Raw genomic sequence first — 18,081 nt, 5'->3', positions numbered from 1 at the left:
TGCGAGGACTGCCAGGGAAGGAGCCGCGGGCCCGAGGGAGCAATCTGACAGAGGGTAGCGCGTCTTCATACGCTCTGAGCCCTCCCCACCAATTTTTTCCCTGCGGTCGGGCAGCCCACCCCTTTCAGCACGCATTAGCGAACATCGCAAGCCTATTGAAAAAAGTGCTGGAAATGAAAAATGAAACGTATTCTATTTAGTCTTCAATTAAGGAAAAAGAGTTTACTCCATCCCTCTAGGGCAGCAAAAAACTGGAGCAGAGCTTTAGGTTCATTGAAACTTAACGATCTTTCCCTATTATGCTAAATTATTGTTTCCTAAGCGGCTGATCAAATACAATAGCTTTATTTAAAGCCCATTCCAGCTGTTAAGAAAGGAGGCGGCTCTGCTACGGTGGCTCTCAGAGCAACAAAGGACGGCGGGGCCGGAGCACAGCGGGGCTCCTGCACCACGGCCAGGGACATGGCGGGTGCGGGACACGGAGCGGGATGCCCCAAAGGAAAACCAAACCAGAAGGGCACGGAGCCGGTGGCCTGAGCGGGACGGAGGTCTGTGCTCTCCTCCTGGCATCAGCGCAAGCCTACGGAGGCGAGGCTGCGCCCTTTGGACGACGTTCAATTAAATGATTTTTGCTCAGGTCTGTGGAGGCCACAATGTAATTACAAGGACGAATTGATGCTCTGATATAACAGCATACTGTTGCCAGAAGAAGGGGTATGCCGTCGTGTCAAATACAATGGGCATGGAAAAAAAGTGTTGAGATTAAGCTAGGGGGATGCCAGGAACCTATTTTGACACGTACTTCCTGGCCACCGGGCCTCAGCTTCCTAGAATCAGAATGAATCACAGAGACACAAGATCACACAACTGCTTGGGTTGGAAGGAACCTCAAAGCCTGCCCAGTTCCAACCCCCTGCCATGGGCAGGGCTGCCCCTCACCTGATCAGGCTGCCCATGGCCCCATCCAAACTGGCCTTTAATGGCAGCATGTGCCAGTGCCTCGCTGCCCTCCGAGTGAAGAATCTCCCCTTCTAGTTTGAAATCATTTCCCTTTGTCCAGTCACTATCAGATCATGCAAAAACTCACTCTCTCTCCTGTTTGTGAGCTCACTGTTCCCTCCACCCCAGCAGTGGTGCCAGTGGACACCAAATCCCCTGGCTGGGATCTACCTGGGTAAGGGAGGATTGTCGGGCGCTCATCTCGCATCCATGGCAACGCACACTTTGCATACCGTTTTATCCTGAACAAAGGGAAATTAAATACTCGTCGTGAGAAGAGTTCAGGTTCCGAACAAGGAGGGGGAGGCAGGGAACAGACTTTGCCTCCAGGTGGAAACATGGCACATGGCATCCTTCATGCAGTGCGCTTCAGGAAAGCGCTGTCAGAGCAAAACAGGAGGCTTTGCGAGGAGCCCAGCCATGCCGGGCTCATTTCAGCTGGCACTGTCAGCAGCTTAGTACAGACTTCCACAGCCATCTCCAATCTTCCACTGGCAGAAAGCCAGAAAATTAAGTTCCAATCAGCATCACATCCTCCTGGGCACTGGAAGGGTTTCCAACATTGGGTGACATCTGTGACTGGTTTGAGTTTGCGACAAAGGTGCATGTGGTCTCTTTTTTTCTTTCAACCCCATTGTTCTGAAACTGGGTTGAACATTAATTAAATTGAGTAGTTAACAGCAGCAAGTGGCCTGATTGTTTTCTGCTGTGTTCCTAAGGTGTTATTTGCACTAGCAAATAATGACACAAAAGCATAAACCCCTCCCTTTCTTGTCCAGTTTGCATGACAACCATGACCCAAAACAGGAACCACCACAGCTTGGTAGTTCTTCCCTATCCCTGCTTCCCTGTGACACAAGAGCCACCAGCACAGCCTCTGCACAAGGGGGGTAGCAAGGTGCTACCCACCTGTGCTACATCCCAGCTCCCAGGCAGTGGTACAGAGATGCTGAGAATGCTTCCCTGGTATTTGCCCTTTCCCAACAATTTCCAGAAGATGTAAGTGCATCTGAAATGTTACAAGTCAGAATCCTCTCATTTCTAATGCATCAAAAGCTCCATCTGGCACACCTGTGTTTTCTAGCTATCACACAAACCGAGATCTGAAATGTTAACGAGCTTTGTGAGTAATCCCTATCAGGCAGGATAATTGTTAGAACCGTCAGTGTGTACACTTTGCTTTCTGAAGGGAATTTCTGTTGGTGTGCACACGCTGATCATGGCTGGAATGGCGAGAAGCAGGCAGAATCACTATATGGACAGCAGACTGAAAAATGAGATGGAAGCAAACTCTATGTTCACTTCAGCAGGGTCAGGAGGAGCTCAGCCTGCCCTCATTCCACACACCACAGGCCTGGTTTTCATCCCTGGTGGCTACAAAACTGAGGCTATCTGCACAGAGCAGTTGCTTCACTGTGTAGCTGGTATGAAAGGAAGAAATACCGTTAACACAGAATCATAGTATCCTCCAGGTCCTTACATCCAAGCTCATCCATAATGCATGGCACTGATTTTGCACCGCATTGGTAGAAACTCAAAAGATGAGAAAACCCTGTTACTCCTAATGAAACAAAGGAAACGATGACTTCTCCTCAGCTTGAACGTAGGAAGGGCCATTGAAAACTTTGGGGAAGGCGGTCTGGCAGAGGGCAGGGTGATGTGTGGCACGGATTCTGGATGTGGGCACAATCTGCAGCTGAGTCTAGGCAGGGTTTGTGCTGTGGCTGCAAACTGGGAGTAATGAGCAAATAGGTTCAGTCTTTATGTGAGCTCATATCCAAACTCATCCCAGACCACCTAGCATGCCGATGAGAAAATTCTCAGCATTATTACCATTAAAAAGTGTTCCACACTTCAAAGGGCAATCAAACCACAAAGCCTGCACAGCAATGCAAGAGCATGCTGAGCGCCAGTCAGCCAGAGTACAACCAGCCCTATTTTTTTCACTTCCTTCCAGCTATTCCCTGAGCCCAGCAATGGGCTGGCACACCTCACAGACACGTCCAGCTTCCACCTACTTCAGATGCGTGCAGACAGAAACCAAGAGGCCTTTCCCCATGGGCACCAGCCTCACCCTGGGAGCAGCAGCCATCCTGCCCTGCATAGAGTGCTGAGCATCCTGCCTCAAGCTGACGTCGTGCCCGCTCAGCTCCCTGTCTTGGGCTGTCAGCCTCAGATTGCAGTGGCCAGCCTGTCCCACGTCCCACCTCACTGCCCAAAGGAAAGCACTGGAGCACTGCAGAGCCTGGAAGCAGTGAGGTCTCCCGCAGGGGAAGGCGGACCAAACTGCAGCCCTTTGTTCTGCTGCGAGGCAGCCCAGGCTCTGATGGCGCGTCGCGAGGGAGAGGCACGCAAAGAATGCACCGGAGCAAGAATGTACAAAGCACAGCTTGCCGTGAAAAAAACCCCACAGAAGGCCCTAATACAATGGTGACTGGGGGCTTTCTCCAGCACAGCAGTAAGTCTGCACCAGAGCAGCACCGCAGCGCCCACTTTCCTTCCCCAGCCCCCAAGCGAGCGCAGCTCCCTGCAGGATGTGGCTTCCCCAGCACACAGCTCAGCATCACCAACCCATCGCACACCCTGCACACAGCTGAGGTGTATAAAGTCAGATGGAAAACTGTTTCTGCTTGAGATGTGCAATTATGTAGGGTCTGGCTCCAAAGACACTGCAAGAGAGCATTTTTCCCATTGGTCATCCAAACCATATCAATGCTCATAGAAATACTCAAACAGAACCGAAACCCTGGAAGCTCAGGCACACCATTTGCTCACAACCAACACCAGCAGTTGTTTATTTGAATGCGTTTTCATGAGGTGAATGTGACAGAGCTGCTGCTTCCGAGTTAGGGAGGGAGGCTGACAAACAGCACTGAAGAATTAAGAATTACACTGCTGAACTGAGCATTGTCATGTAAATGGAGAACGTCACATGGGAGCTGCGCATTGTTCCCAGAGACAAATGCAGAACTATGGAAGCGAGTTCAATAGAGTCCTGCCACTGGGGCACTGGGTTGGGAACTGTCTGGGAGGCTGCCGCAGCTGCAGCTAACAGAACTGTTCATTAAACTGGGGTCTTACATCATATGTATATATATACATACACACACACACACACAAAATAAAACAGAAAACACTTCTGCGGCCAAAGAGACTTCATAAAGTTCTATCTAATATGCTATCACTTTGCTGAACTTACAAAACTTCTATTAAAAAAACATTTTAGCAAAGCAGAGGAAGAGCTTTCCTATTAGAGGTTAGCGACCCTGAACATAGCAGAGGAGTTGAAACTAGATGATCGTTGGGGTCCTTTTCAACACAAGCCATTCTATAGTTCTATGAGTCTATTCAATTCAGGCTGTGCTCTGGCAGTACAGATAGCAGGAATGGGAGGAGGGCTAAAGCAGGCGGCACCACAGGGGTTCGCAGGGCACAGCAACACAAGAAGTGACCCTGTTACACGGCTGGGATGCAGCCCAAGCACCTGGCACAGCTCTGCCCACATCACCCACGGGCAGCATTCCAAAACCGACGGCTTATAAGGGTGCCAGCAGGGGCGGGTTGGCTCAGATTGAGCCACACAGCACAAGGCAGGAGGACACAGGTGGATGAGATGCAGCGGGACGCAGCGGAATGCAGCGCAGCTCAGGCACTCAGCACAAAGGAGGCAAATCACCAACACGCTTTACTGAAATATCAGTTTCTTTAGTATGTTACAGAAAAGCTTATGAACATAGAGAATGTACATAAAAGGCAGACTTTGTAAAATAAAAAGGTCTTTTTGTTTATAAAAAAATTAAAAAGTCAAAGTAAAGTGCATGGAACAGTTTTTTTTCCTCCACTTTTAACTATTGTGCCCAAGTCTCAGCACAAAGCGATGCTTTGGGGGTCCTCTTCTGTCACCGTCAGTCCGTTATTTTACCGTCAAATCAAAGGATGGCGACGACTACAGACACACACTTGGGGGATCAGAACAGCAGAACCAGATGAACCCACAACACAGACTAACAGCTACCAGAGCACCCGCTCACGGCTGGACACAGTACCAGCGACAGGTCTGCTCTCCTTAAGGGAAATCGGTAGGAGCCAAGCTTCAGAGGGCAGTTCGCCAGTCAGGGGGTGCCCCTTCATGCGACCAGTCCTCGGTCCCAGTGCCAAGGTTCGTTTGCCACAGGAGGAAGAACACGTTGAAAGCACTCCTTCCGCATCCCACGGAGGAGTTGAGGCCGAAGGGACCTCCGCGGCCCTAGTAGGCAGAGAGCGGGGAAACAGGGAGCGGAGGCGCGGGGAGGGCGGGTGCTGTCAGAGCGCGGCGGCCTGAGCGCGGCACTGGGCGATGTGGCGGTGCACGAAGTCAACGCGGGCCTGCAGCAGCTCGGCCTGCCGCTCCGACAGAAAGCCGAGGCGCGCCCAGAGGGGCTCCCGGGCCCGGTAGCGGCGACGCAGCTCGGCGGCGGCGTTGCGCCGGCGGTGCAGCTCGGCCAAGCGCCGCGCTGTGCCCTCGCGGAAGACGCAGACGGAGCGCAGCAAGGGCTCGTTGTAGGGGTCCCACGTGGCGAGCAGGCGGTAGCCGTGCACCAGCCCCGCCTCGTTGTCCATGAAGACCAGGCCGCCGTCGGGGGCGCGCAGCAGGTTGCTGGTGGCGCGCCGCATGACGCGCGGGTCCCACTGCAGGCTGAACAGGTTGCTGGCTAGGCGGTCGAAGTTGGCCGTCAGGTAGTCGAAGAGGATCAGGTCGCTCCACTGCACCAGCTCCACCAGCTGCGCCGCGGGCAGCCCACCCAGCTCGCCCGCCGCCAGCGCCCGCGGCCGCCCGCCGCCCCACGGCGCGGGAGCCACCACGGCCGTCAGGTTGTCCACCCAGCGCGTCAGGCTAACCACCGCGCCCTCGGCCCAGTGAGAGCCGCGCAGCTCCTCCCGCACCGGCTCCCACTGCCGCCCGCGAGCCTCCACCAGCGCCAGCGCCATGGGCGGCAGCCGCTGCTGCATGCCCAGCAGCCCGGCCAGGTGGTAGGAGAGCGCCTCGCCCTGGATCTGCTCCGGGCTCACGCCGTAGCGGACACAGGCGCGGCTCCCGTCCGACAGCCGGGCCAGCCGGTTGGAGCTGCGCCCGCAGCCGCCGCGCTCCAGCGAGGCCACGCGGGCTCCGCGGGCCGCCGCCCGCCACGCCGCCGCTTCCTCGGCCGCGAAGCCCGGCGGCACCCGCGCCTCCAGCTCGCGGCTCCAGAAGATGCCGCGCCGCACCGGGGCCGCCGGCGGGTCCTCCTCCCCCTCGTCCTGCTGCTGCCGCTCCCGTCCCGCGGCCAGCAGCGCCCGGAAAGTTTTCTGCACGCCGCCGCCGCGCGCCTCGCCCCGGGCCGGCCCCGGCGCCGGCTCCCGCAGCGCCAGCAGCGCGCCCAGCAGCAACAGCAGCAGCAGCAGCCCCAGCGCCAGCGCGGCGCGGCCGCCCCGCTCCATGGTGCCGCGCCTCACGCCGCCGCTGCGGGACGCGGCGGCGGGGCGGCCCCGGCGCGGCGCATGGCAGCGGCGCGGAGGAGCCCCGGCGGCAGCCCCGCGCCGAGTGCGCCCCGCGCCGCCGCGGCCGGCAGGCACCGGCCCGCACCACGTGGGGAGCCGCGCGGCCCGCCCCGCCCCGCGGCGTGGCGCGACGCTTAAAGCGGCGACTCCGCGAGCGCAGGAGGGCCCGCCCGCCGCAACTCCGGCTCCGAGCGGCCCCGCCCGCCCCCGGCTCCCCTCCGCTCGGGCTGAGGCCGGGCCTCGTGGGCCGGCGCGGGACCTCTCCGCGGGTTACCGGCCCGCCCCCGTCCAGTTTACGGCGAGCCCGAGCTCCCGCCGCGGCGCGCCAGCTCCTCCTGCCGGCCGCGGCGCCTCGCTGCAGCCGCAGCGCTCCCGGCGGGGCGGCCCCGCTACGTGCCCACAGCGACCCTGCGGGGAGGCTCCGCGCTGCCCGGCGAGAGCTGCGACCGGTAACGCTGCCCCCTGTAACAGCTTTGCGGGAAGAGCGAAGGGCTGCTGAAAGCCGTGCCGCTGCTAGACCTGTCGCTACGGCACGCCAGAGTGTTTTTAGAACCTGACAATTAGTATAGTGTTAAACGTCAGCCTGGCTGACCTGCTGCTCGATTTACAGCACGTTAAGCATTCCTGAAACCGCGATCACCGATCTATTTGGGTCAATCAGGTGTCTCATTACTGCTTCACAAACGCCCCTGTGAGCAGCTTGCAGATAAACGAGGGCAGCTTCTGGGCTTCCCAGGCTCATCTCAGGGAAGACAGACTGGCCATTGGCCAGATCCAGCATCCTCACAAGCAAAAAGATGAAGTCTCTGCCTTCCCTCTGTTGTTCTCAGGTTAATTCAGTTTCAGCCACTTTACAAAGCCAGGCCCAGAGACTGGCTGGGGAATGGTGGGATCAGCACAACACAGCTGAGCAAGGGATCAGGGCTCGGGCAAGCTCCGATCTGCATCAGCATCACATATCTCCACCTGACACCTACAGCCTGAGGCTTTTGCACAGTCCCACTGCCCCCTCCCTACTGTTATGGAAGGTGTTCCTAGCACAGACATCTTTGGACTACAATGATCAGCCCTTTTGAAGTAATCCTGCCCAGAAGCTTCTCTCCCTTCAGCAAGCAATGACACTTTACATTCACTTTTGCCTTTGGGGAGAGGGGGGGGATTCCCGTTGCCAGAATTCACTCACCTCTGTGCCAAGTCCTTGAGCCCAGGGACCACCATGTTAACTCAGCAGGGCTGCCAGCTGCTTCCCGGTATGCAGCAACAAGGTGAACCCAAGCTGTTTCTTCAGTGTGGTCTCTCAGTAGCACAGCACAGCACTCCAAGTCCTTTCTTTACTCTGAGTTCTGGTCCAGGCTTCTGGTGGAAATAGGGATGCCTCTCTCCAGTCCAGCATTATCTTCCTAGGCTGACTCTCCTAAAGTTCTTTGTGTAGCTTCTTCCCACTTGTAGACTTCTCCAGCTCAGTCCATGTTCTTTTTAATTCACACCTCAGATTACCAAACAGCACTACTTCTCTGTAACATCTTCCCCACCACTGCTCACACTTATTTAGTAGCTGTGGCTCCTTGCAGTCAGCTGTTGCCAATGAGTTCCCAAATTAGTGACCTTCACTGGTTTTTGGTTTTTGTTTTTGGTTGGTTGGTTTGGTTTTTGTTTTGTTTTGTTGTTGGCCTTTTTGTTTTTTAAAGGAACAGTCTCCAATTCCTCTTGGGACAGGTGCAGGTGTGGAATTGAGCTTGCTTGAGAAGATGAAAACAGCTGTGGATGGGCTGTGGAAAGCAATGCTCTTACTTCTTCAGTCCTGTATGTTCCTTGTCCTTCCACGCTTCCTTTGTGTTTTCATCCATTGGATTTGTGAAAATGTGGTTTTCAGGATCTTTTTATGTTGCCCTGATCCGTACCAGCAGACATATAGTACTGCTTTGCTGCTGCAGGCTGGGCTGAGCACAGCTGCCCAATGCTGTCTCCTCATTCTTTCCCATGGCCAGGGAGCCATTCTGGCTGCCTGGATGGGGGGGGGGGGGGGGGGGGGGGGGGAAGAATGGCCTGCAAAATGCTCTAGTGCAGATGCACAGTTACCAGCAAAACAATGCCACTGGCAATGCAGCTTGTTCCTCTTGGGGAACGGTTGGATTTTTGGATTAAGTTACACTGGCAAAAGCTTACTGTACAAAGTTATGTGCTTTAGCATCACTGTATACTGTTTCCATTAAAGGAGTGTTTTGTACAAAGGTATCATCACTGTAGTCCGTGTGTGTGCCCAAGCATCACAATGGATTTGCACTTTTTAGTTTAGAAGTATCCCTCTGGTGAGGAACTCCAGCAATTGCAGGGTGGGATTTGCAGATGGTTGTTTTGACTGCATGGCTGAAGAAAAGCAGGTGGCTCTGAATCTCATAGCAGAGGGGAGTATTAGGGACCTCACACTTTAGGCATGGGGCTGATTTTTGCAGAGTTGCAAGCTGGAAATGTGGAAGCTTTCCTATTGCTCATGTTCTGCTTTCGGTCCCTCAGAAAAGCTCCCTGACAAATGGGACTCTGTAGGTCTTTTTTGTAATCTGAAGCGCCATGTAGAACATGAAGCTGAGCAATTTCCGTATACAGAACAGATCATATCTCCCCTGTACTCAGAGCCTTTCTGTTTTAATATCTGTGACTCTGTTTTTAATGTCAAAGCAATAAATGAGTAAGTGCTCGAGCTCTCAAGCCTGGCTCTTGAAAATGTTCATAAGACTTGTCAGGTGCTTGATGGTGTTCGATCCGCCAGGGAATTTGCTCTTATCCCTGCTAAAGGTGAGCTGCAAATGCAGAGAGAAGTTGGTACTGCAGCATCCAAAGCTCCCTGCCCTCCCTGAATACATCCCTTCTAGAGCCATCTGTGTCCATTGCATAAAACACATTTTTTTCAGGGTGGGAAGTAAAGAGGTTCAAGGAACCTTTTCCAGTGAAATTGCTGAGGCAATTTGTGTAATCACCATGTGAGAGGATAAATAATGCAGTGGGTATGTGCCCCTGCTTTCAGACAGGGCTTCCTGAAGGGTTAGATCCCATTGCCTGCAATTTTCGTGTCATATATATTGATAGCAAATCTATTCTCCTCCCGGCTGCCAAAACACACACGAGAAGAACATTGCTCAGTGCTGCTCGCATAGTTATTCCAGGCAGTTGCCTTGATGCAGCGTAACACAAGAGAGAGGGCAGACCCCAAAGCGGTGTCTTTCTGGAAAAGAGGAGGACAAAGCACCTGGATCACAGCCCATAGCCATTCTCTATTCCTCACCCCCATACTGCAGACCTATAAAGAAACGTGCATCATTTAGAAAGATACTGTCTTTAAAGAAAGACTCCATCATCTTCTGGTAAGCTGGGCAAGGGGTTAATTACCCTTACCGTTAAAAATATCCTTCTGCCTCTAATGCTTTCTGCAGGCACGTAGGCCCTGCGAAGGGCCCGGTTAGACTGGGATGGACCAGACTTGACTAGAAAAACGAGGCCAGGCTAAAGGTAGAGTTACTACTGTTACAGGAAGGAAAAAAAATGCTCGTAAAACGTAGCGTCTACTGCAAACACACACCCAGGACACATCTTAAACTTCTCAGCAAGTGCCAAAAGTGTGCAGCATTTGCAGGGCTGGTGAAAGCACTGTAATTAGCCGTGAGGTAACAACCCCAGCCGTGCCGGTGAGCAGCCAGCAGCACGCCGAGCTGCAGGCCCAGCTCCTGGCCCTCACAGCCCTGTGCCACGCAGCCGGCAGAGCCAGCTGTATGCTGTCCATGCTGAGCACCTCAGGCAGCCTGCACCTCATACACCGGGGCCTGCACTTGCCCATCAGGGCCTTCCTAGCCTGGCCCTCATCACTCAGGCCTGCGTAAGGGCCCACTGAGCTCACAGTGTGCAGCAAAGGACGCAGCCTCCAGCCCTGTGTGGGGATGGAGTCGGCTCCTGAGGAGAGCTGTGGGCCCTTCTCAGGTGACCGCTTGCTCGTTGGCACCAGGCCGTGCTGAGGCTCTCTCCTGTGGGGACTCCTCCTCCTCCATACTTTGCTTGTGTGGTTTCATGTGGCTCGAATGATGGGATTTCCACCCCTCCTTGCAGACATCTCCACCACAGAGCTGACAGTGGCTGCAATTCCTATTGTGATAATGCTTCTGCACGTTCCAGCTGTTACATTAGTGACTGATGTTCTCAGTCTTTACTGAAGAAACTAAATAGGGTCTACCTTGACACAGGGAAGGACAGCCAAACTGGAGGTAAGCCAGCTGAGCCCGGATATAATCCAGCTGCAACAGCCAACTTGAGCTCAGAAACTCTGTTTCAGGTTACGAGCGCAGGAATTCCACTGTGCTTGCATGGCTTCCCTGAGCTCAGACTCAAGAGGACCAGTCAGCTCGGGTCAGGGCAGTTGCGGCAAGCTCTGCATGGCTCGTCCTGCAGTGGAGATATCCTCGTGTGCAGCCTGCTGCTGCGGGGTGAGAGACAGCAAACAGAAGCCCCACACCTCAGCCACCAAGCAGTTCCCATTTGGAAAGCCCCAGCTCACCATTATTCTGTGACTGGGGTCTGTGACATTGTGAAGTTTCCCTGCTGTGCACTCTACATCTTACTGGGACCTATTTAAATTTCTAAGCCCTAATAAACAAAGCATTAACATTCAGTAAATGTCTCATTGATTACATATTTACTTATCTGCTGTTTAGCTAGCTTCCTCTGAAGGAATGAATAAAGAGTCAGAAGCAAGAGAGAGTTACTGCCTGTGATTGTCTTTACCTTGAATCTTTTACTTATGGTGTTCCCTCTATGATCCTAATGGCAGTGGGAAAATATCCTTCAGAGGGCAAGGGCTGCAGGCCCAAACTGGCTCTGCCCAATATCTAAAAGCCATAAGCATACTTTTTATTCACTAGGCTTTATTAAAAATACTATAACTTTTTTTTTTTTTTTTTTTTTTTTTTTTTTAATGTCAAAATGTGAAACCCAAACATGTTATCTGCAAACAGGAAAGTATTTCAGTTCCTGCACAACTGAACTGGCCCAAAGCACTGCCCAGCTCCTCAGCCTGCAAAGGCTATGGTGCCACGGAGCAGCTCAGCAATAAGGAGGTGCCTGGTTGGAGCTTCAGGCTGTAAAGCCACAAAGTAAAGGTGTGACCTGCATGACTGCTGCAGCTGGGCTATGCATCGTGCTGTGTGCTCGTGCTGTACGCCTCCATTGCTTGCCCAGGGATGGAGATGCTGCTCATCTTCCGTGAGCCTTCCACCAGTCTGGGACTGCTGGGTCCAGGCTGCACCTGACACGTGCTGCACAAAGCATGGCTTTTGTCAGAAGAGATGAAATAGAAAAGTGCAGGGATGAGTCTCTTACTTATCCTTTCTCACAGCCAAAAATCTGGCCTGACAGAGCGTTGGTGTTTGTTTCTACAGCTGGCCCTGCTGCATCTCCCTGCAGCATCAAGTGTGACCCTTAGCTTGCCTGTGCCTCAGTTTCTCAGCTTGCAGAACAGGATGTTGTAAGGATAAGTTATTTGATAATGTCCAAAGCAGTCCTCAAGTTCTCCTTGACAGCTGGAAACAGCTGGTAGGGACTAGAGGATACCAACACAGCAGAACTGTATTATTTTTGTTGTCACTGTTCACTGTCACTGAAATTAACTTCTGATTTGTGTATGACTGTGTCCTTCTCACTGACATCAAGTTAAAGAAAGGAAAAAAGCAGAAGGGTTTTAGGAATAAATGAGCTTCTTTACATCTTCCATTTCATGCTTGGTTCAGCTTTCATCTCTGTCCTGCTCCTATGTATTGCCTTCAAGCTCCCACAGCATGTGGGTGGAGAGGAAGGGCAGCATGGACATTACAAAAAAAAGAGCTCTTCTTCCTCTGGGAAGCTGACCAACATTTTTGTTTTGATTTATCCCAGTTTCCTTGCAAATGACTTTCTGCCTAGCTGTCAAACTTTCTGTAAACACTTCAACAAGAGTCATGAAATAAATCTCCCAACGAGGAGAAAAACAAACACAGTCACAAGACTGCAGTCAGTGCTCTCTTCCTCCTGCTCTTTACTGGGCATCACAAGAGATGATTTTCCACCGAGTCACTAGCAGAAAACAAAACAGACCAAGGAGATAACAGGATACAGCACAACAGGGAAGGGTATGATGGAGAAAATAACACCCATGTATTTTTTGAAGCTTTGTGATGGATGTGAGCAGACTTCAGTCTACTTCAGGACTGTGGAGCAATGGAGGCAGACACAGCTGTGCCAGGTACCTTCCCAGCTCTGTACCGTATACATGCACTGCATTTCTCTAATTGTCCTTTCACACAGCTCTTCAGATAAAGTATCAACACACTGCAGAGCCTGTGCCACCAGCAGCTCATTGAGCTGCAGCACGGAGGGTTTTGCAGCCTGAAGCAGCAACATGAAACACCTCTCAGTGCCCCCTCTTTTGTGGAGAGAGGACAGTGAGGACAAAGCCCTTGCGAAGACCCTGGGCCTTCTTTCTCCATGTGGAAGGCAGAGAAGAGAAGGTACTGGTGGGAAGGTGCATTGCCTGTGGCGGAACTGACTCTCCCTGGGCTGTGGTATCAACAGCACCATGCAGCCATAACCTGATAGCATCTCTTACCAGCAGCTGCATTGCTCAGGAGCACACCCAAAGCCTCCGAGAGCTTCCCATCTTCTGCTGCCAAGTCAAGGCAGGCACAATATTCACTAAATATGCAACGGAAGGGAGATATTCAGGCTCCTCTGAGACAGGGCTAGATAGGCTTATATCATGAATTCTGCTCTGGAAGCAAAATATTTAATGTGCAACACCCATCTTAATTGCTTTATTACGTTAAAATGTCAAGGTTGAATCTAACAGTCTTTACTCATGGTCAAATGTTCTGTAATGGCCAGAAGCAGTTAAAATGCCATCAATGTGCAACGAAGAATCGCTAGTTAAATGCAAGTTATTCCATGATTTATTGCTTTTAGAAGAGCCCAATGATCAGCATGCCAACAGGGAAGTGAACTCTCTCAAGTCTCTATGAGCCTTCTTCCCCACTCTGGATGAAATGGGGCCAATGATGAAAACAAAGCATTTATCAGTACAGTGCTCAAAGGACCACAGATGCAAAGGAGGAGGTTTTCTTGCACCAAAGTAGGGCAGAATTTGGCATTTACCTCCTGCACACAGTGTGTGAGGAGACCCAAGCCACACAGTCCATGCTAATCTACATGCTGGGAGCTCTACAGTTTGGGATGTTGTTGTACAGTTTGGGATGTTGATGTGCGATAGCGGCTGCCTTCTGTGCACATGTTCTCTGCCTCCAGAAGCCACGGGGAGCCGAGAGCCAGCTGAGACACTTCCTGGAGCAGGGAGCTTTTACACCCTGTGTTCCTGGATGTGCTGACAGGGGTGGAATTGGCAGAAAGATGACATCACTGGGGTCTGCAACTTTAAAATTAAACAACAGCAGATGAAATCAGTCTCTGCTCCAGGAGAGCTGGCTGCCTGTAGCAGTTCCTTTCAGGCAGCCTTGGTCAGAGAAGAGTTGTGCTATTAAATTTCCAAGATATTTCTCCTGGGAAAAAACAGAACATTGAATGTAGCTTGGCTATCAGCATGGCAGGTGAGAGGACAATTAGCTGGGAAATAGAGACATTGGTGAAGGGCAGGAGCAGAAAACATTTGTGCCCTGGAGCACAAGGAAGAAGTAGCATAGGGATGAGAAGGAGCACCCAGACCATGCTGCCTCTGCCCCACAACACCTGAGGGAATGCCTGAGCCCTGCGCTAACAAGAAACTGAGCCAAAGATTTCCCATGGCACCTTCAGCTCATGACTTTGTCTCACAGCACCCCAACAGCAGTGCTCAGGGAAGCCTGCTGACAGGGAGCAGCTTGGCTTCTCAGCCCTTTCTGCTTCCCTGGCCACGTTTTATTTGGCTCCCTCAGCCTTGCTGCCATCAGCCCTCCTTGCTCCTAGGAATTCAAGAAAGTTCAGAGGAGACATTCCCCTGAGGATTTTATCAGTTTCCCTTTGCCAGAAACATTTTTTCCTTTCATGTGCAAACAAAACAACAACAACAAAAAAATGATACGAGGACTAGTAGTAATAAAAATAAATCAGGGCAGTAGGGCCAATGAGCTCTGTGCTGAAATTCCTTTCTTTCAAGGGTTTTCCCTGGACAGCAACATAACCCATGAGTATAAGCCAGGAAGTACTCATCCAAAACCACAAGAAAGAACAAGTGGCAGACACCAGGAACACTGTTTGAATTTGGCACCACGCTTCCTGTCTGAGTCTTATGAAAAGTTCCAGGAATGATCCTGGATTCGTTTCACCTCAAAATCCATGGGGCCCACAAACAGAATTTGAATGAAAGAAGCGTTCAGGATTTTCTGAAAAAGCAATGCTACTTCAATGATACCTTTTTTCCCCCCACTTCTAAAATTGTATCTTCTGTAATTTTCTTATACATTACCAGAATGCGCTGCTGCACCTGATGTGTTACAATATGACATAATACAGTAGCTGGAGTTCTTTATTATTTTAATGCAATTTAATTGAACACATAATGTTAATGATTAGCGGTAGCTGTTACTCAGAGCTAGTTAAAGCTTCATGCCAATTCCCTGCAGCATTTTATCTCATTCCTTCAATCTGTGCTGCAATGTAACAGATTGACACTTCATGCAGCATAAATAATGGGAGTGCTAGGGTGAGTCAATAGCAATAATTTGCAGAAAGCAGTGTTAACAATGCTGCAAGAAATAGCTTAGTATTAGTGATACTTTGTGCTTAGTTCATATTTTCCATCCCTATTTCTGCAGACACTTTACTAAGGCAATTAAAACCCCATTCATTACTTCTGTTGTCCAGACAGGCCAGCAGAGGCTGGGGCCAATGCAGTGTCTCTGGGCAGGGTTAATGCCTGGGTGCTGCCTTCTGCGAGTGCTACTAAAGCTTTGGCCTTGCTTTGAAGGGCTGGAGGATCATGGAGGAGCCCAGAACAAGAAGTAATGCAGCATTCACACTGTACCCAGCCTGAATTTCCCTCAGAATTCCCTGGTTTTAGCAGCAGGTTCACTTCAAAAGTCTCAGATTCTCTCTCCTTTTCCCCCTCATCTGCTGCAGTCTCTCAAGGGACTCTTGGTCTCACTCACCCTGAGCACACAGAGCAAACTGCACTCAGATAGACAGAACTGCAAAAGTGGGATGGAGTAAGGTGAGGGACTCTGGTGCCACACTTTCTTCCATGTCCACCATGTACTACAGGTCCTTATGGACAGCCTAGCTCTAACTGTAGACCAATACCTCCTAAAGGGCTGCTCATCCTTGGATCAGGCCCTAATGGAGAAATTTCTTTTGTCTCCAAGACACTGCGCTCTTGAGTGGATGACCCATTCTTTCAGTACGACTCAGACCAGTCCCCTTCTGTTGGGCAGCACTTTGGTGGGTCCTGCTGGCTTTGGCCAACTCTAATGCAGGTGCAAGCCAGAGGTTCATTCACACCGAAAAAACCCATAGGTCTTGCAAATGTGTTGGAGGATTGGAAAGGCCCATTCCTCTCCCTGTCCCTGGAAGGACATGCTGGCTCTGAGGAATGAGCTAGGATGCACAGAGGTCTGTGCTCCTCCCTCTCTCACTCACTGAGCTTTGTTGCTATTCCTAGACACGAAGATCCAGGTCTAAGCCACTAGCATTTACATGGCTTGATACTTTTATAGCAACAAAAACGAGTTTCCTATTAGCCAAAAGTGGCTGGAATCCCAGGTCTGGAGCTGTGCTGATGGGGTAATGTCTGGAAAAAAAAAAGAAAAAAAAAGGAAATCTCCAACATGGAAACACTAAATGCTATGGCAACAAGAAAAGCAACAAACAGAGCTTAAAGACATAGGGTTAGCATTAATTTAAGCACTGGGAATTAGAGAAAGGGAAATATCAGTAATTTATAATGCTGTGTTTTATGTTTTATGCTGAGGAGACAGGATCACATGCCCTTGAACATGGAGATACATGCACTAGAGGCAGACAGGCAGGATCCTGCTCCAGGCTGCTGGCTTTCATCAGAATCCCTTCTAGCCATTCAGCTGACACTACATGTGGAAACTGAGCTCTTCCCGCATTATCCCTTCTGACTGTGCCTTCTTCCTTCCAGCCCTGTGCTGTAACTACAGAGAGAGGAACATATCTACCTAATTTGTTAATCCAGCCATAGTAGCTGGCTGAACTGCCCCTGCCGAGCCCCCTGTCTCTGAGTCATGGAGAGATCCGTCCTCTTCCCCTCCCCAGAAAGCAGAGATTCCTCTGGTGACACCCAGCTGCTCTGTGCTATCTGACAGCTCTTGTAGAAGATGATGTATACATTCATTGGTGCTGGCCATGGAGCAGACACTTCCCAGGTCTCCCTTCACCCTTGGCAAAAGGATAATTTCCATATATAAACCTTCTGATTCTATCCAGAGCAGACCAAAAGAGGCTTTTCTTGTTTCATTTATTTTCTCTGGGGATCTCAGTCTCTAACTGTCACGGCACAGCAGTTTCCAGTAAATGCCTGCAGAAGGCAGGCAGGTAAAATGCACTGAAGTACTGAAAGTACTCAGTTGACTTCTGAAGTCAGGACACAGCTTCAGCCCAGCAGATGTGAATTTACCGTGTTTGTACTTCTGCCACAAGTTTCCTTGGAGATCTCTGAGAAACCATTTCCCTTCCCTAAATTTCCAAGCTCCAAAGTGTCTGTGCCAGAGAGACTATAAAATGTTTGGGCTAGGACTCTCTTAGGTGCATGTGCATTATCCACTGCGGAGAGGCTTTAGTGTGACCAAGCCCTGACACTGCTGCTTGCATACAGCCACAGAGTCACCTGCTGAGTAAGGCACTGCCAGGCCTTTCCCTTGCAAAGTGCAGCACCTGGATTTCCAGGCCCTTTGAACCACTGCTTCCTAATGATCTACGAACAAAGATCTGCAAGTCATCATGAAACAGACACATTTCCTTGTAAAAAACAGAGCAATGTTCCACTCTGTGTTTTTTTTCTTTAAGAAAATGACACCACAAGCTCCCACTCCTCAGTGTCCAATGGGAATGACACCTAAATTTCAAGCCAGTGACCCCATTTCTTTTCCTCATTCAGCTGCTCCCACTGTCTGAGCCTTTTTCCTCCTCCTGTCAGGGGATGCTGCCTTTCCCTTTGCCTTGAGGCCCTCGCAGTGTGTTTAGCCCAATGGGAAGGAGGAGGAGGAGGTATGGTGCTCCAGCTTGTGCCAAGCAGGCAGGAAGGGATGAAGATCAGAAGCAGCAGTAGAGAGAGGAGATGAAATGCCATTGGTGTGAATTCCTCCCTCCAAAGACCAGGCTGAGGACAACGCTCTTACCTTCAGTACCTGCCATGGGACAAGCTAATTGTGGGGAACAGGGCCTAATTCCTCTCCCCTTGATTCACTATTTGATCTTGGACTAGTTCTTTCAATTCTGTTGTATCTGTTCCTTTATTTTACACTGACAGGATAAGAATGCCATTCCTTGTGAAGTCCTTTGATATCCAAGGAAGAAAATCATCATACAGAAGCCATAGCTGAT

General features: G+C 51.1%; 2 protein-coding genes across 5 annotated transcripts in view; both read right to left on the bottom strand.

Moving 5' to 3' along the window:
- The window catches only part of LDLRAD3 (low density lipoprotein receptor class A domain containing 3), a 224,489-nt gene that overhangs the window by 187,746 nt on the left and 18,662 nt on the right, over positions 1 to 18,081 (bottom strand). For 2 of the 4 annotated variants that reach the window (XM_048950262.1, XM_048950263.1), the window contains exon 1: positions 7,700 to 8,455. The exons of 1 other annotated variant lie outside the window; for it this stretch is intronic. The gene's annotated coding sequence lies outside the window, so the exon portion shown is untranslated. Of the gene's footprint in view, positions 1 to 7,699; positions 8,458 to 18,081 lie in introns of those variants that run through there. One more of the 4 variants, XM_048950265.1, reaches the window with a different exon arrangement.
- FJX1 (four-jointed box kinase 1) lies at positions 4,667 to 6,456 on the bottom strand. The gene has a single exon (XM_048950261.1). The coding sequence runs from the start codon at positions 6,454 to 6,456 to the stop codon at positions 5,302 to 5,304; it is 1,155 nt and encodes a 384-aa protein (XP_048806218.1). The 3' UTR covers positions 4,667 to 5,301.

The sequence above is a fragment of the Lagopus muta genome, chromosome 6 (genome assembly GCF_023343835.1).
Source record: "Lagopus muta isolate bLagMut1 chromosome 6, bLagMut1 primary, whole genome shotgun sequence".
Classification (NCBI taxonomy): domain Eukaryota; kingdom Metazoa; phylum Chordata; class Aves; order Galliformes; family Phasianidae; genus Lagopus; species Lagopus muta.
This window is presented reverse-complemented; position numbering and strand designations above follow the sequence as displayed.

Excerpts from the sequence above, each read along its gene's own strand:
- FJX1 (XM_048950261.1), bottom strand. The coding sequence starts at position 6,456 with ATGGAGCGGGGCGGCCGCGCCGCGCTGGCGCTGGGGCTGCTGCTGCTG.